At 35.1% G+C, this 24,483-nt stretch overlaps 1 protein-coding gene across 1 annotated transcript in view; it reads right to left on the bottom strand.

Annotated features, from left to right (window-relative positions):
- LOC111512513 (GDNF-inducible zinc finger protein 1) overlaps window positions 1-24,483 on the bottom strand; it is a 73,147-nt gene that overhangs the window by 26,125 nt on the left and 22,539 nt on the right. The window contains exons 4-5 of the mRNA XM_023168649.2: window positions 17,311-17,450; window positions 10,926-11,142 (exon numbers count right to left, since the gene is read on the bottom strand). Of these exons, the coding sequence (XP_023024417.2) occupies window positions 10,926-11,142; window positions 17,311-17,450 (357 nt within the window). The remainder of the gene's footprint in view (window positions 1-10,925; window positions 11,143-17,310; window positions 17,451-24,483) is intronic.

Here is a 24,483-nt window from a genome sequence, read left to right as displayed (position 1 = left end):
TACACCATCAAAAGATTGTTTTCTTCTTATTGGAGTACTCATGGGATAATTTGAAGTAGATTGAACAGATCCACGATTTGGTGATAACACTGCTGATTTAGAAGTAGCGTTTGATGATAAAACATTCAATGGTTTCATTATGGGCTCATACAATCTTTCAAGTGTCGAACGATTTTCAATATTATCATTCTTGATAGAGTTGAATTTCTGTCTGACAGCTTCTGTTGTCTCTACTAGTTGACGTTTCAAATTCATTTCATTGTTTTTATGTTCAGAATCGTTTTTTGTATTCATAATGCCCTTTTTAAATTATAGCTCAATTCGTTGATGAAGTGACCTCTACAATATTCAGTGATCGAATAAGTTTCAAAAACAAGATCATGGGTATATAAAACTATCGAATCCTTTGCGATATCTACCTTCATCTATTTTTCTATCCTTATCAATTACTAGAAATCCATATTGATCCTCCCAGCATTTAACACACATCAATTGGAATTGTTTGAATGTTACATCGGGTGAAACATGATCTGAATAAATGTGATGTAAATTCGTCTCATCTTGTTTGAACATTATAATGAAATTGGTATTGTCACGCACTAACTGTTTGGGTACCCGTGAATATGTCTGTGCTAGATAAAAACAATCAACATCCTTATGACGTCCCATACAGAAATATGATCTAATAATATCTTGCTTTTCACATATCACATCATCGAAAATGAAAACAGAATTAGGCTTAGCGTCGGAGGGTTCCACTATTTCTGCATTATTGCTGAATGTATAAAAACCTAATCCTTTTATAGGTTCCAAAACACTTCGCAAGTACTGATATTTAGGTTGATTGAGTGACTTCGAATAGAGATACACATTTCTAAATCTCAATCCTTGTGGATGTGTTAATAGTGATATCATTGCATTCGTCTTTCCACAATTTGAAGGTCCTATAATGAGTCCTCGAACTGATGATGGAAGTAGTGGACCATGTCTGAATACTCTTTGTCCATTCAATCCACACCCAAATTTCTCATCTAGATTATCTACAGCAAACTTTTCTTTCTGTTTTACAATGCGCATCGTGCCGTGGTTGGAGACTATATAAATGTTATTAGCTTATTCATTTCAATGTGTACCATCAAACGATACGGACGTATTGAAAGTGATCGTAAAATTAAAAGAGGTTGTGGTTTTGTTAATGATTTAATAAACAAACTTCCTTTCGAATTACATCTACCTGGAGGATATCAATACTGTGGACCGGGTACAAAATTGAAACAACGTTTAGCTCGTAACGATCCTGGAATCAATAAATTAGATATTGAATGCAAAAAACACGATATTCAATATTCTAAGCATCCATCTGATCTTGCAGCAAGACATTTAGCCGACAAAGAACTTGAATACAGCGCTTGGGATAGGGTTAAATCAAAGGACGCGAGTATTGGGGAAAGAGCAGCTGCATTACTTGTCACCAACATTATGAAAGCGAAAAGACATATGGGCATGGGTTGTAGTACCAATAAGAAAAAATGTAAGAGGAAACAATCGAAGAAAAATAATATTAAAAAAGTTGCATTTGGTGCTGGGATAGTCCATAAAGTGCGAAATGTATTGAAGAAAGCTGGTGGGAATCAATTTGTGACGAATAATAGCAAAAAAGCTATCACTGTGGCATTGCAGGCGGCACGTAAATACCTTAAAGCTGCCGGTGGAAAGAAGAAAATCCGCACACCACGCATAATTCCTGTTCCCAAGATCGGTGGACTTTTACCATTGATACCAATTTTTGCTGGACTATCCGCACTAGGAAGTTTGGCGGGAGCCGCTGCTGGTATTACCAAGGCCGTGAATTCGGCAAAAGCCAGCAGAGCGGCTTTAATGGAAGCCAATCGTCACAATAAAACCATGGAGGCTGTAGCATTAGGCAAACACGGAAGTGGAATATATCTCAAACCATACCGTAAAGGTTTAGGACTATATTTAAAACCATACAAAGCCACAAACAAAACAAAAAACTGATTGAACCCCTACCTCAGAGGCCTCTTACTGATCTCGATCTCAGTTATTATGCACAAAAAATGAAAATTCCACATTTTCGTGGTGTTTTTATGCGTGATAGATTACCATCTTCAGGTCCAAAACAAAACGAGACAGCTATTGTTAATTTAGATGGAATAAGTGGACCAGGAACACATTGGGTGGCATATAAAAAATGTGGGAAAGAAGTCACATATTTCGATAGTTTTGGAGATCTACCCCCACCATTGGAATTGACTCGATTCTTTCGAAAATGTTCGAATGTAAAAATCAAATATAACTATGATCGACAACAGAAATTTAATACAGTTCTCTGTGGTCACTTGTGCTTGCAGTTTCTCTCTAAATAATTTTCCAAATAAAAATGGATTCAACACCAAAACTGGATCGGGAGGCTATCAAGGGAATGGGGTTTTCACTTAGAATGTTTTCAAAATATGGTACCTTGAAAAAAATGGATAAAGTGATGCTTGCAAATATGCCTAAGGAAGTGATACTTGCATGTGTTGCACATGAGATTGCATATGTTTGGGAAAAGTTGCCTAAGCATCTGCAAGATGACATCGATATAATGAAACATAGATATTGTTATGAGCACCACCACGATCAAAATTCAGATTCGGATGTTAATGATGGTCCTATACCTCGAAAATCAATGTGTTGTATTTGTAATATAGAGGATGTGAATATTGGTATCAATAAAAATGATACTTATTACAATACAACACCTTCCAAAAAGTGTAAATTGTCTCAAATGTGCTGTTGCTGTGTACAATAATAAATTGAAATGTGTTTCAAAATATTCATCAGTCATGTCACGAAAGTTCGAGCTACAAGCTGTCGGGACAAGTGTCTTGAGTGCGGATTTTTTTCCACCAATTGAATTGGATAGGAACAGTCGTTATGGATTAGGACTTTTGGGATTCTATGGATGCAATACAATCAATAATATAACTGAAGCTAATAACTTAGTTAGTTTTAGAATCAGTAATGACAACTCATCGATATCCCAAAAGTTGACAATTGAAATTCCATGTGGTGCTTACGAAATAGAAGAGATCAATGCCGTCATACAGAAACATATCATGTTCAGATTGTTTCATGATAAAAAACCAAATGATGTCGTTGCAGATGATATTTTCTATCTACACGCCAATAATAATACATTCAAATGTGAAATGCGATCCAAATATGAAATTGATCTGACACATCCAAATTCTATAGCAGAAATGATGGGGTTCGCTCATGGAATATTTCCACCAAATCAGATACATGAATCATCATTACCAATAAACATTACAACTGTGAGACTTATCCGCTTAGATTGCAATATAATATCTGGTTCATATATAAATGGTGAAGAATCTCACATTCTTTTCTCATTCGATATTGATGTTGAACCTGGCTACAATCTTACTAAAGAACCACACAGTATTATATATATGCCTGTCAGTCCAGAAGGTCGTCAATTGATTCACAACATTACAGTGCGTATTTTGGATGAAAAAAATAACCTTATCGATTTTGGAAGTGAAGAAGAGATTTTCATTATTTTGGAATTGAAGAAAATCGAATAACTGTTGTTATGGGTTTCATTTACAATAGACAAAATCGCATTGAACAATCCCAAACGAGTTGTACTATTAAAAAGAAAGGTGTGCATAAAAAGAAAAGTGTGCATAAAAAGAAGCTCATTCCACAAGTGTATGCTAAACAGTTAGCACATAACGCTCTGTCTGTGAGTGATCTTAAATTTTTGAAATCGATTGGATTGAAAGTGAGAAAATAACAATGGTGCTCGAAACAAACAGTGAAAAGTTGAATATATTCAATGAACCAGTGCTCGATCATTCTCTCATAAGTTTACATGAGCACACATATAAGCCCTATGGATCACCGCTATTCAGGAATTCGGATGAAATCAGAATTGCAATCAATAATCAAGATGTTATACTAGATATTGCCGACAGCTTCATTTACATAGAAGGTAAATTCACCCCCAAAGATGTAGCGAAAACATGCTATCTCTCGAATAATGCAATTGCATTTGTCTTTGACGAAATTCGTTATGAAATGGGTGGTGAACAAGTGGCTGTTGTTAGAAAACCTGGGATAACATCTACAATGAAAACCATGATATCATTTGGACAATCTCATGCTAACACATTATTGACATCTGGTTGGGGACTTTCACAATTGAAGCAAGATATCTTGGATACAAGCAGTCATGTTTTTAGTGGAAAACTACCACTGAAATATTTGATGGGTTTTGCTGAAGATTACAACAGAAGTATCTTGAATGCCAAACAGGAATTGATTTTGATTATCGCTCGATCATTCAAAAACTCGTATATAGGTGAGGTTGATGCTGATTTGGAAATAAATAAAATCGAATGGAAAATAAGACATATTGTACCAGATGATAAACACAAGCTCAAACTTTTGAGTAGAATAAACAAAAGCGGTCTGAATGCCAAAATCAAATTGGCATATCGTATGTGGGACCTCTATGAACTACCATCATTACGTGGGACTTCTTCAGACATATGGGCCATCAAAACAACTAATGCATTGGAAACTCCTCGTTTTGTCATCATCGCATTCCAAAGTACTACCACATCTGAAGATAGAACACAGGATATTACAAAATTCACAACTGCTGATATCAATAGTATTCGAGTATACTTGAATTCTGAAGTTTATCCATATGAGCGTTGGAATTTGAATTTCGATAAAAAACTTGATGCTCCTGCTTATTATGCTTTTGAGAGTTTCCAGCGAAGTTATTATGATAAAGATATGAGTGAACCTCTGATGGACATTGGGCAATTTAGAGAGAATCCACTATTCGTCATCGATTGTTCCCATCAACCGAATGCAACAAAATCATCAACTATTGATATAAAGATTGAGTTTGAGACGAGGAAGACCAAGTTTCCAGACAACACTAAAGTATATGCATTAATTTTGCATGATACAGTTTTAACATACAATGCATTGGATGGTTCAGTTCATAGCAGATATTGACACTTTTTTTCACTCTATCATATACTGTTTTATGATCTTTTTTTTATTTGTAACTGACTTATATCACGTATTGTATTTTATATCATATTTATTGTTTTGTAATCATTTTCTATTGTATTTCATGAGATTTAAATAAATAAAACATGAAAATAATACAAAGTTTTTTATTTGACATCATTTATGATTTACAGGAACATACAGACTATCTAAAATAACTTCTTCCTCATAATCATCATTTTCGCGACCATCTTCAATTTCCTCTCGATTTTCATCATTCAATTCAAAGTGATGAATAATCCATTCTGGCAAGTATGGTTGGAGGCTATACAGGAATCTTCTTAGGTTCAGTTCAATCATAACCTCACAAAGTTGCCACAATTCCAATTCATTATCCAAAAATTTGTTACAAACTTCTGCACCACTCCAATAGTTCTCAGCATCACGAAGGCATAATTCGATTTGTTTTTCATCATAGCATACACTCATATCATAATTGCTTGCATGTTCGGCTCCATCACCCAACACCTTCAATTTAGACGACAAATGTTGAACCGATGATTTGAGATCTACAACATCGACCCAATCTTGACTTGCGTACTGCATCCACATCTTTAAATGGTGGAACTGAAATCGAATAAAAAAAAAACAATAAGCAACCTCCAATTTTTCAGTGATATAATACTCACATTCCCATTTTACTTGTAGTTACAAAGTGGGTGTATTCAACTAAGTTAGTAATGTTTATATTTCCATATAATTATCATCTAATATATGAATATTAATGAAGCAATAAGAAATTCATTATAATTACTATTATTATTCAATCATATTGAATTTGACTAGAGTTAGCGTTTTCACACCAAAAAACTTTGTAAGCTATGACCTAAAGAAATTCGCTATAAATTATTACAATTATTATTCAATCATATTGAATTTAACTAGAGATCGCGTTTTCATGCCAGCAAAACTTTGTTGGCTCTGTCCTAAATACACCATCGTATATTTACCACCTGATGAGTTGATACAAGATATATCGTCATCACTGAATTGCAACGAAATACGTTTTGGTAGCCATGTTTTAAATAATTTATCATTGCTCACATCTTGCAAAGTTAATAAAATTGATTTACCAAATCGTGTAGAATAAGTTGACATATTTTTAATTATGTACACTTCATCAATTGGCAATGATGATAAGGCCTTTTGCTCTAGTATTTCAACCTCCTGTACAATCAAATTATTAATTTTATTCAAGTCTACTTTTGAAACGGACATGATGATAATATATATGAAAATATAAACAATTTCCAACAGACAAATACACTCACCGTCTTCCTTCTATTACGAACTGAATAACACTCTACCAATTGCTAACTGCTGCAGATATATTCGTCTACTGATTTCATAGTGTGCCAAGCATTTCTTTTATATTAAACAGTGCGAGTCACCCCCACCATGAAACCGTGAAAGGTTCACATTGCTAGTTGCTATCCACTAGAGATGCCTGACGTCACAGCCAAGCCCATCTCCCAATTTGATGCGATAACAGTTGCCGGCACGAGCAAGCAGTGATCGTTGCGCTCTCGGAGAGGGCAGACGTTTGCACAGCCTGCGTGTCACCATCAATAGCGAGGGTAGGGTGATGCGTTACGTCACATCATTCACTGCTTCGAGAGCGATAGCCGAACAAGCAATTGTCGTTGCGCTCTCGGAGAGGACAGACGTTAGCACAGTCCTCGCCCGCCTGCGTGTCACCATTGATGGCGAGTCTGGGGCGTTACGTCACATCCTTCACTACATCGAGGGAGGTGAGAGCAGACCGATGAATACGCATTACTCTGCCACACGTCGTGGAGTGAACATGTCGCTCTCTAGCCGTTGAACGGTTATTGCTGTGACGTCACTCCACTACTAACTTGGTGCCCTCACACCGATGGAGCATTCATTACTTGGAGGATCTTCGAAGTATGCAGACGTATGTTTGTACATAGACAAACAAGCACATGATGAAACCCTGTACCGTGCATTCTCTTACACACACACACACACACACACATACACACACAAAATCTCATATGAAAAAAAAATCTGAACGATCCATGCACCAGACACTTCAAGGTCACAACGCCTTGACTTCACTGCACAACAAAAAAAAGCAAATAACACGTCATATTGGTGGGGGGAGGATTAGAACCGGGAAAAAATTTCTGAACAATCCATACACCACACCCTTCAAGGTCACATCACAGTGACTTCACCAAACAACAACCAATAAAAAAGCAATTAATACGTCATAGTGGTGGGGGGAGGCTTAGAACCGGCTCAAATCTCCTACTTACGTAGTGTCCTATTTTCATAAACTGAATTCAACCTGCCGATACTTGATAAAATTTCATATTCTACAAAAATATCAGTTTTCTGTACGATTCTCACTAAAAATCGGTTTACAAATATGCTGCACGTGTTTCACTTTGTGATATCTTCCTCAAACAGGATAAAGATAAATGGATCTTTTCGGCTTTTGAGGAAGGTAGTTAGGTATTACGGGCCTGGAAAAAGCGCGTCCGCTCTTGGGTGAAAATTTTACCGGGAATATCATGAACATATTTAATATCATGTTAGCAGCACAAAGCACTTTGTGGTTAGCGGGAAGCTGCTGTCTGCAGTATAACATAAACACATGCATGAATCGCCATCGCTTCTGTTTATAATTTTAATCGTAGAATATCACTGCTGGCATTAGCCAACATAAAGCGAATATAGGTACATTCGTCTGTCGGCGTACATCCTGACTTCGATGCTTTTCACACCGTGTATAAAATAATTCAGCTTTTGGCTCCTTCGAAATTATCAGAATCATTCATGACTTTTTGAATATCAATAATAGCGGTTTTAATCGGTAAAATATTTTAAGACAACTTCACAAAATCCGAAAATAATTTTGATCCTTGCACTGAGTAGCTGAATATAAAACTCAAAACTTTGTGCTTCTTTTTTTTTTGAAAGTTGCAGTGAGTAAAGGAAAGGGACGAAGATCAGAACACATATATTTCAATACTAGGGCTGACTTACACTACATTCCTTCTCTGTCCGTTTTTTTTTCATGTTTTCGCCAAAAAAACTTGTTTTTTGTTTTTGCAAAAATTCGAAATTTTCAACGTTTTGAACTCATTACAATTAGTAAGCCTGGAAGCTGGTCAGCTCAACCTGATGATTTTTTTGTTAAAGCCGGGTTTTTACGGGAAAAATTATTGTCATAGGTGGGATCAGCTTTAAGGTGAACTTTATCTATGTTCAATACCTATCAAAGTACATATTTTTCAGATGAAGGCATAACAGAAGCCAGTTTTGGGTTGCTGGATGAAAACACAATAAATCAGCTCGTGGATAAGGCTGGCCCTCGCTTGATTTTCAAAAAAAAATATGCTGAATTTTTCAAAAAAACTGAAGAAGAACGTATTTTTGGAAACACTTTTGATGCTGCCTCGAATTTATCAGCTGATGAACAGGTGAAATAATTTTGCTGTTGTGCATATCTTGTCAGTATTATGATAAATTTGAAATGTTTACGTTTAAATGTTTTTATTTGTGTGACAAATTTCGTTATTTTTTTGAGAATGTTTATATTCGTTTCGCAGTTTGAGAATAAATGAGTTGTGAGAAAACTTAGTATTTTTTTTGGTGAACTTAGCAAAGCACTGATTTGGTAGATTTTTGTAGGCGATTCTTCTGTAATTATGAAAAAATCAATATTTCGGTTGAAAAATAAATTGGGGATCTCTTATATTAATGGAAATGATTTCTATTAAAGTTTCAGTTACTACGGTATCAAACTGAAAGGCCCTTGTCAAGATGTGCGTTTTGGCATCTTGGAAACGCGTGTCGAGTGCAGTTATATTCAGTTTGATTTTTCTTCAACTGAGCTATGTTATGAAAAAAACATTCAACATAGTCGGGGGGCATACTTGAAGACTGGCGGTAAATCAAATCATCTTTGGAACATTTTATTCAGGTCTGTCTCAACTACCCAGCAGTTTTCTGGCCACAACTACTCCTCTGGTTAGCATTATAACCGACCGGTGTCAGTGCAAGAAAATCTTGCATTTGTTTTTGGCGATACAAATGCCGAAATTGATTTTCAGTTATTGGGACGGGTACACTTGCAGACTTGCCATCAATAAAAATCAAATACTTTCCATAGTATCAAACCTCGAAAAAAGGTGAAGTGATCAACAAAAAGTCATTGCGCCATCTGCCAATGGACGAGGTATCCCAAAAGCAAACGTAATTCGCCCATTCCTCGTAGACCGAAAATTTTCAGCTCGGTTCGAGGTTTGATACTATATGAAAGTTATTTCATTTTTAGTTATAGGAAGTCATTGATGATGGCAATATTTTGTACTGACGAGAGGCCAAATAGCTTGAATCCGGTCTGCAAGTGTGGCCGTCCCAATTATTGAAAATCAATTCAGGCATTTGTATCGCCAAAAGCGAATTCAGGATTTTCTTCTGAAGAAAACTACATTGGCATGCACCGGTCGGATATAATGCAACGCCCTTCTTGGTATTAGCCAAGGGAGTATTGTTTTTTTATAAGTCGATATATAGAGACTAGCGAATTATCCACCGATAGTAATTAAAATGAGATCCTCTGACAGGTGGAACACATTTTTGGTACAATCTCAAATTATTCTGTAGCAGTCAGAATTTATGCTATGACAATAAACCTGTTCAATCAAGGTAGTGAAAAGGTGTACAGAAGCAGTATGAAATGTCTAATGAATGTGAGATTTAATTTTGCTGTGAGTGCTGTATGCTGTACAACGTCGATCAAACTGTTTGATAGGTGTAAGAGAAATATTGATTACATATTCTGGAAAAGTCTTAGGGATAATAGAACAGTTCTTTTCACGGAGATGAATGTAGCACAGTCGTTATTAAACTGTTTATTAGAAATTCTGTGTTGATGTATTACTATGGAGGAAATAGTTTTTCTCGTTATTAAATGATTTAATAATAGTTGCTAGACTCGGCTTGTCAATATTTTAATAGCCGTTAGTAAACTAATGAACTGGGTGTCTGCTATAGGTAGACAGGTTCAGAAAAAATATTTCATTCACGGTTATTCAATTGTTTATTTGTCCCATATAGTATACAAGTTTTCACTTGGAGCTATTCAAATCTTAATAATCATTATCGATTTCTTTTCTCGGTGTAGTTTCTTTCTTCCTTTCTTTCGAAGATTTCCACATTCTTTTCCATAGAGATGGAGAAGATGAAAGTCAAAACCTTTTTTTTCCAAAAATACAGATAGGTATTGTTGTTCCATTAAAAATATTGTAACTTTGGTTCGCTATACTCCAACTAAATTAACCGGTATATGAGGAAATAATTTCAATTATTAGTTTTGAAAGACCTTCATACAAAAATTTAATTAAACAGATCAACTCTGAGGAAATATTATTATGCGACAATATTTTTCTGATACAAGCTAATGAGTTTATGAAATATGTAATTTGTCCATACATTTCTATAGGCTAGTTTAATGTGGACCTATTTCAGGTGAAACTATATATGCCTGTGTTAGATAATAATAATATTTATTTACAAAAATATCATTTTACACTGGTATGAAGCATAGTAAATATTACAGTATAGGTATATGGTATATCAAATCATGTATTGTAAATTCTCTGAAATGAATGATAATATAATTATTACTTTTGCAAAGTAATCGGGCAGTTTCAAGAAGAATATGAGAAAAAATACAATAAAATATTTCGAAATTTGATTCAACTAATTAGAAACTAACAGTTCTCAAAACAGGACACAACTTTCCAAAAAACTAACTTTTCACTTACATATTATTGCCTGGACTTTGGCTTTATTTAAAGCAGGTTTCACAGGTCTCTCCCCGCTTCCTGCCCTACTCCATCTTTGTCCAGTTACAGAACAAGAAGCTAACTCTGCCGGGCTGAAGAGGATTGTAGCCAATCCTCTTGTTAGTTTCCTATAGTCACTCCATTTGACGCTGCGTAACTGATCTTCATATATTTCTATTCCTTCTCCTAAATTAATCTGTAAAAATTGAATAATCATGAGTTGATTTTTCTGGGACTATTTTCACCTGATCTTTTTCTATTCTCCTACTATGACAGATGCAAGAGAATGCATTTCAGATACCACATATCTTGAAATACATGGTGTAACTAAATAAGTGTAAACCATTTATGGAGGTGATTCCTCATCGAAAAAAAGATAGGATCTTTCATATAAAGAAATTTCATTGGAGCATCCCTTGTTAAGATACAGTCCCTTAAAGGCATAAAGTACATAAAATTTGTATAACAATTTTTTTGACAAGCACTAAAAAAGTTACAATATTGAAATCAACCTAACGTTTTGTACTACCAAAAATACACTTAGCCAGAAATTTATTTGGTTTACCCCATGGTTGTAAGGGGTGGAATACGCAACCCCTAAAATTCATTTCCAATATAACTTTTTGTCTTATTATTTGTTTACCATTTAAAAATTTATTTCCGATAGCCTGTTTCATTCTAAACAAAAAATGTATCTTGGGTTTTTTGCCCAAAATAAACCAGTTCGCAGCAAAAAATTATTTTAGAAACAACTACAGAGATACATCGTCATAAATGCGAAAATACGAAACTAATCTATCTAGTAGGTCGCTATTAGCGATAGTGACAATTAAATTGGTATGACGCTGTCAGTTTGTGAATTTTAGAAATTGAATTAATACTAATTGTGTGTTGGAAGGAAATGGCTGATATGCATTGGGGAATGGTTTAGAAGCTTCTAGACGATATGATGAAATGTATCCTCAACGGCAGCATCCCTCACATACATAGAATATTTGCTCGACTTCATCAGTGATTACGAGAATATGGTTCATTCGACAAAAGAACGCAGGATTGTGGTCGCCATCGAGAAGTACAAACACCACAGCTTGAGGAAGCAGTACTCAATTCGATTGAAGAACAACCTACTACCAGTACTAGAAAGATTTCTTTCCAGCTAAATGTTGATCATATGACGGTATTTCGAATTTTAACGAGTACATGCACTGTTACCGCGAGACTTTCCGAACCGTCTTGAATTTTGCAATTGGATGATGGAAATGATTAGAAGAAATTGTGACTTTCTGAAGACGATAGAATTCACAGACGAATGTAGATTTTCTCGGGACAAGATTATTAATTTTCATAATTACCACATATGGGCTGATGAAAACCCTCACGCTATTGTCGAAACTAACCATTAAGAACAGTTTTCTTTTAACGTGTGGCTCGGAGTTATCGGGGATGATTTGATTGGGCCTCATTTTATACCTCCTCGATTAAATGGTGAGGCATATGTTCAATTTTTAAGAGAAGTGCATCCAGTACTGCCGGAGGAAGTTCCTTTGGGCGTCAGAAGGGATATGTTTTTTATGCATGATGGGGATCCCGTCCATTTTAGTCAAGAAGCACGTCAGCATTTAACTGAAACATATGCAAATCAGTTGATAGGTCGAGGAGGACCACAGAACTAGCCCGCTCGATCCCCGGATCTCAATCCTCTCGATTTCTCTATTTGGGGCCATTTACAGCATTTGGTTTATCGTACTCCTGTTCGCGATGTAGAGGACTTAAGAAACCGCATCATCCATGCGTGCAGGATAATCAGAGATATTCCAGGAATATTTGAGCGAATACGTGGCTTGATGCGCCGACGTCTAGACGCATGCGTAATGTTTGAAGGTAGACATATTGAACATTTACTATGATTTCTACATGTTGGGTGTTTTGTTATTAATAAATTAGTTTTGTTTATTACCCTTTGATCGTTTAATGCAGGTACAAACTACGAAATAACAATAAATCCAGTTCGCATTTATGACGATGTATCTCTGTAGTTGTTCGTAAAATAAATTTTTGCTGCGAACTGGTTTATTTTGGGCAAAAAACCCAAGAGACATTTTTTGTTTAGAATGAAACAGGCTATCGGAAATACATTTTTAAAATAATGAGACAAAAAGTTACATTGGAAATACATTTTAGGGGTTGCGTATTCCACCCCTTACAACCATGGGGTAAACCAAATAAATTACTGGCTAAGTGTTTTTTGGTAGTACAAAACGTCAGATCAATTTCAATATTGTAACTTTCTCAGTGCTTGTGAAAAAAATTGTTATACAAATTTTATGTACCCCCTTTAAGGGACTGTATCTTAACAAGGGATGCTCCAATGAAGTTTCTTTATATGAAAGATCCTATCTTTTTTTTCGAATATTTTACACTTATTCAGTTACACCCTGTAGACTAATAGTTTTGTAGTTTCACATATTTTTATTAGTTTTTTTGTTTATTTTCATTTGTTGTATTATTCTTAGTGTTTTTTTTTCAATTTGTATGTTACATTATCCATACTATAAACATGTAATGTTTCTTTTGATTGATAAATTCATTCATTCATTCCACATCAATTACAGTAACGACTTGTGATTTTTCATTTTCCTGATAATTTATTAACAAACAAAAAAACGAGAGCATAAAAAACCATTGGAATATTGAATTGATTGTTCGCTATATGTGCTCAGTGTAAGAACGTTTTGCGTACCTAGAAGGATACTTTAGGCAGAGATAGATATCTACTACTGGAAGAAACTATCATCGTGATATTGGGGAATGGGGAACTTTGAAAGGTTCCTATAACAAGTTCGTCGAGGAAATTAGAAAAAGAAAAAAAATCCATGAATTTACGAGACCACGATTACAGATGATAAGGGACTGAATGCAGGAGGGCTTGTATAATTCTGAACGAAGAGATTAAGTAAAAAGAGAATTTGTCATGATCCGCAGAGAAGATGAAAAGGAGTCTACCTAATGACCAAAAAAAATTAATGGTCCATCGCATTCACACAACTAAATCCAAGATAATTAATTATTGGATGTCCCAGTAGAAATGATGACTCTCTCCATCTCAAACAGTTGAATCGGAATCAAGCAAACAAGTTATCTGAGGTCGGAATGAATTGAAGAGGAAAGTAATGTAAGGATCCTGATAATTGGCAAGAATCGTATCTGCCCATCGCAAATATTCTAGAAGCAATGATGCATCATTTCGGAAACTAAAACAAATATTCAGACTATTCGAGAGCCTTCTGTTGTAATCTGAATTACGAAGGAGTTACGAGGGAGTCAGTTTTGTCTAGAACCAAAGGTGATAGCAAGCAAAGTAAATCAGATAAGATAGATAAGATCATGTTATACAGTGTCACCATTAAAGTGCGCACCATATGGGAAACTTTTTTTTCGAAAAGTTTCAATGAAGTTCAACTTTGGCACTTGTTTGTGCTTTAAATTTAACTTGAAATAATGCGGCCAACTGCGACCCACTGACGTTCAGTGTTTGTTAAATTCAACTTTTTTTTTTTTATTGAAAAAGTGCATTTCTAGATCGAATTTAACAAAAAGTTACTTAAAAAAGTTGTGTCTACGGCAATTTTATATCCATATGCCAAATTTTATGCAACTAGGATAAAGTTAACGGTTTGCTTTTTTCGACATTTTAAAAAACAAATTCGGTTAATTGTCATCAATTCATGTATACATAACAAACTCATCATGGAGTTTAACTTTTCTGATACATTTTTACTTATACGGACATTTTTAGAGAGAAATTAAAAATTTGCTATAAAAATTTCAACATGACTGGTGCAAAGTTTCAATCACTTGGCTATTTTCTTAAACAAACCTTTGATATCGAAAAAGCAGAGGCAAATAAAAAAATGCAAATAATTTCGATAGAACTATTATTATTATTATTATCATAAATTTTAAACAACAATAATATTATAGAAAATACAAATGGGTACAAAAAATTACTTATTGATCTAAATGAGGTTGTCAAACACTTATAGCCTACATTTCAGTATGTCGTCCTCCACATTCAATACAAATTATGGTCCTTCTACTGACATCTGTAACTGCATTTTTAATAATAAATCGGAAATTTATATTTGCACAGCACTCGCGAATGGTATTTTCCAGATGTGGTATGTCAGTAAATGGTCTACTTCGGTACACTTTTTGTTTCAGGTAATCCCACAACAAAAAGTCCAAAGGCGTCATGTCGGGTGATCTAGGTGGCCAATAATATTCCCAGTTACGTCCAATAACTTTGCCTCTGAACATTTGTTGGAGGGACTATTTTTTTATAATATCGGTTATGCTCGTTTGCCCGTGTTCAATAACTTTTAAACAAATGTTAAGTTGGGCCTCCTCATCATATTTACTTGGAGTGTGCTTTTTCTTAAATTGATTTGCTACGGATCCTGTTTCTCTGAATTTCGACATCATCCTTGACACAGTAGTATGTTGAACATTTTTTCCTGGATGCCGTTCATTAAAAATGGTAGCTACTTGCCGGTATGGTGTATTCTCACCACATATTAAAACTATTTCTATTCTTTCCTGAAGAGACAACATTATTGCAACAATAACTGTTGAAAATTTGACAAGTAAATCAACAACTTGACACTACCATAGCATGCATTTTGTTTGTCAAGACCTACTTAAAAATTTTATTCAACGTGATTGAGCATCTTTATGTTTATAAATAATCTGTATATATTTAATTTCAACTCTAGTAATTTTATTAATACTTATTGCAATTTTTGGGTGGTGTCTGCTTTTTCAAAATTGAAGGTACTGACGTTTGTTTAAGAAAATTGTCAAGTGATTGAAACTTTGCACCAGTCATGTTAAAATTTTTATAGCACATTTTTAATTTCTCTCTAAAAATGTCCGTATAAGTGAAAATGTATCAGAAAAGTTAAACTGCATGATAAGTTTGTTATGTATACATTAATTGATGACAATTAACCGAACTTGTTTTTTTAAAATAAAGGGATATCTGTCAAAAAGAAGCAAAACGTTAACTTTATCCTAGTTGCATAAAATTTGGCATATGTATATAAAATTGCCGTAGACACAACTTTTTCAAGTAACTTTTTTTTAAATTCGATCTAGAAATGCATTTTTTTAATAAAAAAAAAAAGTTGAATTTGACAAACACTGAACGTCAGAGGGTCGCAGTTGGCCGCATCATTTTAAGTTAAATTTAAAGCACAAACAAGTGCCGAAGTTACACTTCATTGAAACTTTTCGAAAAAAAAAGTGTTTCCCATATGGTGCGCACTTTAATGGTGACACTGTATATAAATTACATTTATGACAAGTCAGAAACAGATGGGTACAAGGTACAAAGTTGGGTATAAATAAAAAACAGTACAATGTGAAACAAGTTTACAAGCTACATTACAACATATATTCAAATTAAGTGTGGAGGTTTGACAAGCATATTCCTTGCATCAAAAGTGTGTCTACGATCATGTTCTGAATATTCTGTAGTGGAATAACATTTTTTAACTTGCTTTGAACAAAACATATTTTTAACATTATCAGGTAGTGCATTATACAATCTGAAATCATAAGAGTTATTTTGTGATTCCATCAGTCTGAAAACGTTGAGGTCTAATGAAATTGCTGTGTGTATAATGATTGTGTAAACTGGATTGCTTGGGAGCCCTTTTGTGAATACCTAATAGGCTTGAGTAAACGTACAAAGAAGGTACCGACATAATTTCATGAGTGATGAATGATTCACGGCAAGAATCCCTTAAACCGAGTCCAGCAAGAATTCTCAGAGCTTTCTTCTGTAATATAAAAATGTATTATGCATCACTAGATTTTCCCCAAAGTAGAATTCCATAAGAAATATGAGACTGTATGAGTGAGCAAAATACTATTTTCAACGTAGTGAAATTTGTTATTGGTTTCAGCTGCCGAAGTAAAAATAAGTCACTCAATAGTTTACTTTTCAAACTTGAAATGTGGCTTGACCAATTCAGTGAAATGGTCGTAGTGCTAAAGTTTACACGTTGTAATTTTTGTCATTGAAGAATCCAAGAAATTTTACTACAGTTTGGCTCACGATTCAAAAATATTATAATACATAGAGGATTTTTTTGAATAACCAAGGTGAACTTACTTCCGGTATAATCTGTAATGCTATAAAGAACATATCTTAACTTGATTGCTCCTTTCTACTCTTTCATTCCTCATTAAAAAGAATTGACAATATTTCATTCGTTTCCTTTTTTTGCTGAAATCGTGTATAGGTAGAAACGCATTTCAAATTGAATTTCAAACATATTCAAATCTTAGTACTACTACTTACCAGTCTATTTTTTCTTTCTCCTTCTTCTTTGGAACGTATATTTGAAGATGAATCTAGAGCATCGGCCAACATACTTCGTGGTTGCCGAATTCCATTCGACTGCCAGTAATCAGCAGATCGTCGTCTTCGAAATCGTATTTCTAATAAACAAAATAAAACTATTCCTAAATAGGTACTTAGATTTAACTAATCCAACATAAGCATATTACACAGTTATAGTCCGTTCATAATTTGTTGATAGCTCACTGCAAGTTTGACCCTCATTAGAGAACTGAAATACAGAGAGGACAGCTAATATGATATAATAACAAAAACCAAACCAAAACTGGCAGTTTAAGATGTTTTCGAATAACCCACCTTGTATCTGAAGAAATACAATACAGCTATAAAACTTTTAATCCGATTATGTAGGTATTTTGAGTGGAAATGAGTGACCAGTGTCGTAGAGTATATGATTAAAACATTAGTTACTTTAAATAAATAAATATATTAATATTCTTAAACTGTAGGTACTGTAAACTGTATTTTTATTTTAAAAAATTTCTTTATTTTATTCAAAAATAATAAGTTACTTGCAATTTGTAAAAGATACATTTATTTAATTAATACCTATTTTTAAATGATATAAACTACGATTACTTACAAAACTATTCAAATTCAAAATAAACAGGATCATCTTCGGAATCCAAGTCGTCTTGCAGGTTAATAATTAGCGGTTGTGTCTCTACAGTCGCATCAATTATATTGTCAAGATCCCACATTTTTTGTTCTTCTTCTATTGCATGTCTATTGCATTCTATTGCATTGCATCTCGCCAATTTTGTTCTGTAATATGTTGTAAAGACTCATATAACAATTCACGTACAGCTTGTATTTTATATGACGTATTTTTTCTAGCCACATAGCTTTTCATTTGTGCCCAAATGAGTTCAATTGGATTTAATTCGCAGTGGTAGGGTGGAAGTCTAAGGACTGTGATGTTTCGTTTTTCCGCCATTTTGTCAACTACGTATTTCTTGAACTTAGATTTGTGTTGCCGGAAAATTTTTAAAAGTTCTGCTTTAACCATTCCATCTTCGTAAGGCAGGGACTTATTCCGCAGCCAGTCAATGATATCCTGTTTCTTCCACGCAGTCGATGGAAGTCTTTCAACTAGTCGTGAATGATAAGGTGCATTATCTAATACTATAATTGAGTTTGGTGGTATATGTTCAATCATCTGCTCAAGATACTCTTCGAAAACATCAGCTGTCATCTCCTCGTGATAGTCTTTTGTGCTTTTGGATTCAAATTCCAACAAACCATGCTTAGCAAATCCTTTTTCACTGCCAATGTGAGAAACTATTAATCTACTGCCTTTACCAGAGAGTGGGGAAATACCAGTAGACCAACCCTCCATAAAGGCTTGCCTGGAGCTTGATATATTTTTATCTGTCCAAATTTTTGTGAGAGCATGACCTGCGTTTACCCACATTTCGTCCTGATAGTAAATTGGCCTTCCTTCAGCCCGAAATTTTCGTATAGATCTTAGATACTTTCTTCTCCAACATATTATCTCTTCCCGGTCAATCAAAAGTGATTTTCGGTCTGATTTCTCCCACCGGAAATTTAATTCTTTTAAAACTTGCCACAATTTGGTTCGTCCGACATGAGGCAAATCCGGGTCGTCTCTAACTTCTTGTAAAATTTTGTTTAAGTTGGGTATTTCTTTTTTGTAAAAAAATTCGTGAATTTTTTTTTCTTTTGGCAAATTCATCAATTTCAATAGGTTTTCTCCCCCTCTTTAAGTATTCGTTTGTATTTGGGTTAGCTATACCTTTTTTTTCTTTCTGATAGAAACCTATATATTGTTGACTCCCCTACGCCCGTCATGTTGGCACAACTCTTGATTATGTTCTGAACAGTGTTTGTGGGATTCTGAGAAACCAGAGCATCGTGAACGTTCAAAACAATAGTCTTCTCTCTTGGTGAATAGACAGACTTACTGACTGTACGCAACAGTACCGGTGTAAAACTTGATGATGTTGATGATGATGACGAAGCCATTGCAAGCAATCAAACAAAACAAGCAGGAACGAAAGGTACGTATATGTTTGTAGGAATATGAAAAAAAGTTACTCACGCAATGCACAAAATTCGCAAAATAAATATTAGAGACGTTAATTACTGCCGTAGACGCCGAAACACCAACGAGCCGTAAATTAAATGCGATTAAAAAATGTACTAAACCAAAAATTACTTTCGTTCGTAACAACTTCACCCTTTCAAGGCAAGTTTCGAATATAAACTGAAGCTTTATATTTAATGAATAAACACCTCAGGAACCTCCGCCTATGATTTTACGAGTTTTACGATCGTTTTATGACTTGGGCCCTCATTTTGTGCTATCGACAAATTATGAACGGACTATAGTTATGAAAAATAATGTACGAAGTTAGTTATTTAATATGATTATTATATCCAGGCTTCTATAGAAGTATTAATTACGAATGAAAGAACTTAAAAATATTTTTCTCTTTTATATCGATAATTTTTTCTTCAATTTTCTAGTTTATGCTCACCCAAATATCATCTTGAATATTTATAAGAATAGTCTTTTGATCGGGTACTGGATTTCGATATATTTGAATCTATAAGTGATACATTTTAACAAGTGTGGAAAGAACCAGTGATAGCCATGAAAGAAACATCAAATCAAATGTGTATGTATATGTACAGGGTGGCTGATTTTGTCTAATTATGCGATTACTCGACGAAACACTGAAAAATATCACCTGGGTACCTGTTAAGTCATATGTATATTTCAAAAGGTACAGCGATAATCAGATGATATTTTTCAATCCAGAAAACTGGTCAAATCCAGACTGTCCCTATGGACATGTCGAAGGATTTGTAGTAAAACTTGGGGTTTAGGTCCCATTGGATATATATGATGATTGTCAGATCAATGATCACATATGGGACCTGGTGGCCATAAGCTTTTCAGAAAACGGCTCAGGCGAAGCTCTCTGGCTTACAAAGACAGGCTTGTCTGGCTATCTGTGGTGCCATCAGTACCACACCGTTAGCGGCCATGAAGATCCTTCTAGAACTACCTCCTCTCCACATTTTTCTGGAGAGAGAGGCTAGATGGACTCCATATAGACTTGTGAACATCGCCAATTGCACAAAGCAATCTAATGCAGAGTTCTCTAGACTGCTGGTTGACATTGGAAGTCACAACATTCTGCTAATGACCTCTGACATTATGCCTCCAACTGTTAACTACGAACTGCCTTATACAATACTTTTCCCGAGTAGAGAGGATTGAATCCTCCGGAAGAAGGAAATTTCAAGACCAGAGAGTCGGTTCACAGATGGATCAAAAACACCCTCGAGCTCTGGTGCAGATGTTTTCAGTTGCAGCGGAAATCTGTGCTATTGAATTGTGTGCGGAGAGATTGGTAGAATCCACTTCACACACAAGTCAATACAAAATTTTCTCGGACAGTCAGGCAGCGTTGGAAGCTCTTGGCTCCTTGGTAGCAAATTGCCAAAAACGGCTCTCCTCAATACGAAGACTCAACAAATTGTCTCTGGTCTGGATTCCTGGCCAAACTAGCCTAGAAGGCTGTTGACTCCCTTGCAAAGAAGGGTGCTGCAAGTAGCTTCATCGGACAAGAGCCTGTCATTGGCATTGCTTTAGGTTTTTGCCAAACAAGTATTGAACACCTGGATGGCAAGAAGATTTGAAGACTTCTGACAAAATCTTCCAAGGTTGGCTCACTCCAAGGCGTTTATTCACCCTTAGAAGCTTGAACTACATACAGTAGAAATGAACTACAATGTCTAACAGGTCTCCTTATAGGTCACTGTCGTTTGAATCATCATATGCACTGTCTGAAGACAGTGTGTGTCGCCTCTGTTTGGAAAATAATGAAACAGCAGAGCATATACTTTGTGCCTGCCCCGCTGCGGACCGAATCAGGTTTTCAGAGTTTGGTAGAACCACACTTCTACCACCTGACCTGAAAGATCACTCACCATATAAACTAATCGGCTTCATCAAGAAGCTGGGTTTATTTGGTAGAGTTTGAATAGGTGTGAGCCACAATAAACCCCTGCGGGTTACGGTGGAGGGGCGAATATGCCCACTCACTTTTAACCTAACCTGTTAAGTCAGATGTGTATTTCAAAAGGTACAGCGATAACCAGATGATTTTTTTCAATGTAGAAAACTGGGAAGTTGTGAATGATTTGCTGATTTTATTCATACCTATACATTGATGTTTCAATTCAAGAGATCATAATTTGTTATTTTGGAAGTTTCATACAAGCAATGATTAACTTTCGATTATCATAATACAGGGGGTGTTGATATCATCCTGGAAAAATATTTTGGGGAAGATGATTGAGCTGTAAAGATCAATATATCTCTGGCTATCTCGTTCGCCAGCTTATGCATCCAGTAATCTACAAGGATTAAATGAAAAAAGTATGAGAGCTGCAGTGAATTCTTTGAATTTTTCTTATATAGAGAGAGCAAGTACATATTCCTTTCCGCTTTTGAGCATCTGTTGGAATACGATCAATACCTATTTCGAAGGTGTTTGAAATTTAGAGATTTTTGCCTGCAACATTTTTTTGAATCTTATCAGTTTTTATAAACTTCATCGTTCTTCGCTAAAACTTCGTATTTATTGAATCGACGTGATCATCTAAACTTGGCAGAACCGTACAACTAGTAGCAAAAATTCATTTTTGAAACGAATTGGAGTTAATGGTTGGTCTTCTTCCTATTTTTAGGTAAGTAAGATCTATGTATTCAAGAATATTGCTCTTCTTATACCTGAAGCTTCTAAGTTTTTTTGTTTAACTGAAAAACTATACATTCTATTATTTTTTTTATTGTAAAAAACATGCTTACATCATCTTCCTATTTTTAGTGTTCAGTCTACCAATAAAAACAACCACTCCAGTTACAACGAGCATCCGTCTTTTTTATATGCATACCAGCCCGTACCCACATTCAAGTAAAAAAAAAAAATAGCTGCCCCTGAGAATTACAAAAAGAGTTTCAGTATATATAACTAGACTTCCAAACCTAATCTACTAGATAGCTTGATACTTGATAACTGATCAATTAGAAATTTATTGTAAAGGACGTCTCATAAATAATCAACATGATTTTTCTCTGAAAAGTCTACAGGTAATATTGGTTTTTGAGCAAAATTTTATAGAGGTTCTGGAGAAAAAAAAAAACGGATGGATACAGTCTATACAAACTTCTCCAAGGCATTTTATCATGTGGATCACAACATATTACTACATAAGATGAGATTATTTGGTTTGACAGTTTCTTGACTGGTCGATCTCAGCAAGATAGGGTAGGAAATATGCAAGATCAATTATCATTAACGTCGGGAATACCTCAAGAGTATCACTGTGCACCTCTTCTGTTCAACATCTTTGTGAATGAAATTACTGAATGTTTTGAAAATTCAAACTTTTCAATTTTCGCAGATGATCTTAAAATTTTCAGAACAATAGAACCATTAGACAATGTTACTCTGTTACAACATGATTTAAACAGATTGGATAGGTGGTATATTGAAAACAATTCACATATAAACACCAGCGAATGTAGTTTTATAAGCTTTAACAAAATGAATAAAAAAATTTCACACCTCATACTCCCTGAATGGAGATCCACTAACACGTGTCACTTCAATGAAGGATCTAGGAGTTATCTTTGACGAACAACTACGATTTATAGATCATATAATTCATTTTGCTTACAATACTTCAAAGCTACTGGGCTTCATATCACGAAACTACAAACTATTATCAATCATGATAGTTCATACTGGAACCTCTGGCGTAAAATAAATCTAGTGAAAACACTTTCCCAACACATAAACAAAAAATTACGCTATCTCGACGCGCGTTTCGCTAATCAAGTGAGCGTCTTCAGGAGATCATTATGACTAAATTTTTAGAGTAAAGTAAAGTAATTTTTAAAGTATTTTTATATCCTAGTGGCTTAACTACTACCTGATAGCATTACCTAACTACACCGGTTAGTATTATATAACTACTACCTGTTATTATTCCTATGCTAAACTACCTGTTTTTAAAACCTCTAATTTGTTATGTATTTCCTCTCTGTTAGTGACCATCTCTAATATTTATCGATGTTCCATTTGATGTTATTACTTATAAGAAGAAACAATGGACTGTTCGAAATAGGACCTTTGTCGCTATTCATAGAACTTATTCCGCACTTTTCGATTTCCAAGCTTTCGAAGGCATCCAGAAACCTGTTGTCATGTACCGGTCTCAACAATTTTAAACATTTCTCATTTATTCTATGGTCGTTCTCTATGACATATTGAGCGACCCTAGATTTCTCCGGTCCTCCAAAAATCTCGCCTACCGGCAGTGGCGCAAAAATCCCAGTGCCGAAAACCGAACTAGGTTTGTTAATGCTCGCAACAGCTGCAAACTTAGGATAAATGAAAGCAAAGAACTTCACAATCAGAGAATTAGGGATAAACTGCTCCCAACGGATCTGGATCCTTCTGGTAGGTAGCTAAAGCTGTTAATCAGAATTTTACAAAATCCACAATTCCAGTACCATCACAAGCGGATGGTTCAATTGCAACAACAGCCATAGAAAAAGCAAATCTACTAGCTGAACAATTTGCGTCACACTCCACAGTCGATTTTCTGGGAAAGCCACCACCCACTTTTCCCACTCTAGAATCCACAATGTCGGAAATTAATTTTCGACAGCGTCTAGTCAGGCGAATTATGAAACAGCTCAATATCAACAAGGCGCCCAGGCCTGATAAAGTTCCCGTCATCGTACTTAAAAAGTGCGCAAATGAACTCGCACCAGTATTCTGCAGACTTTTAACCCTTTCTCATAAAAAAGGGGTTTTAACTTCTTGTTGGAAGATTGCTCGCGTTCACCTTATTCCCAAAAAGAGAAAATCTTCCAAATAACTATAGACCAGTCGCTTTGCTATCAGTGATATCAAAAATCATGGAGAAAGTCGAGCACCACCATATCCTCAAATATTCGAAAGGCTTCAACATCTTGAGCGATCGTTAATATGGCTTCCGGAAACAAAGATCAACAGGAGACCTTCTATCGTATGTCACCCATATTTGAAATGATGCAATCGAGAA

Source organism: Leptinotarsa decemlineata, unplaced genomic scaffold (assembly GCF_025532065.1).
Source record: "Leptinotarsa decemlineata unplaced genomic scaffold, Ldec_3_MD MMD2_tig00000882_RagTag_RagTag, whole genome shotgun sequence".
Lineage (NCBI taxonomy): Eukaryota > Metazoa > Arthropoda > Insecta > Coleoptera > Chrysomelidae > Leptinotarsa > Leptinotarsa decemlineata.
The sequence above is the reverse complement of the archived record's forward strand: the minus strand, read 5'-3'. Positions and strand labels throughout refer to the sequence as shown.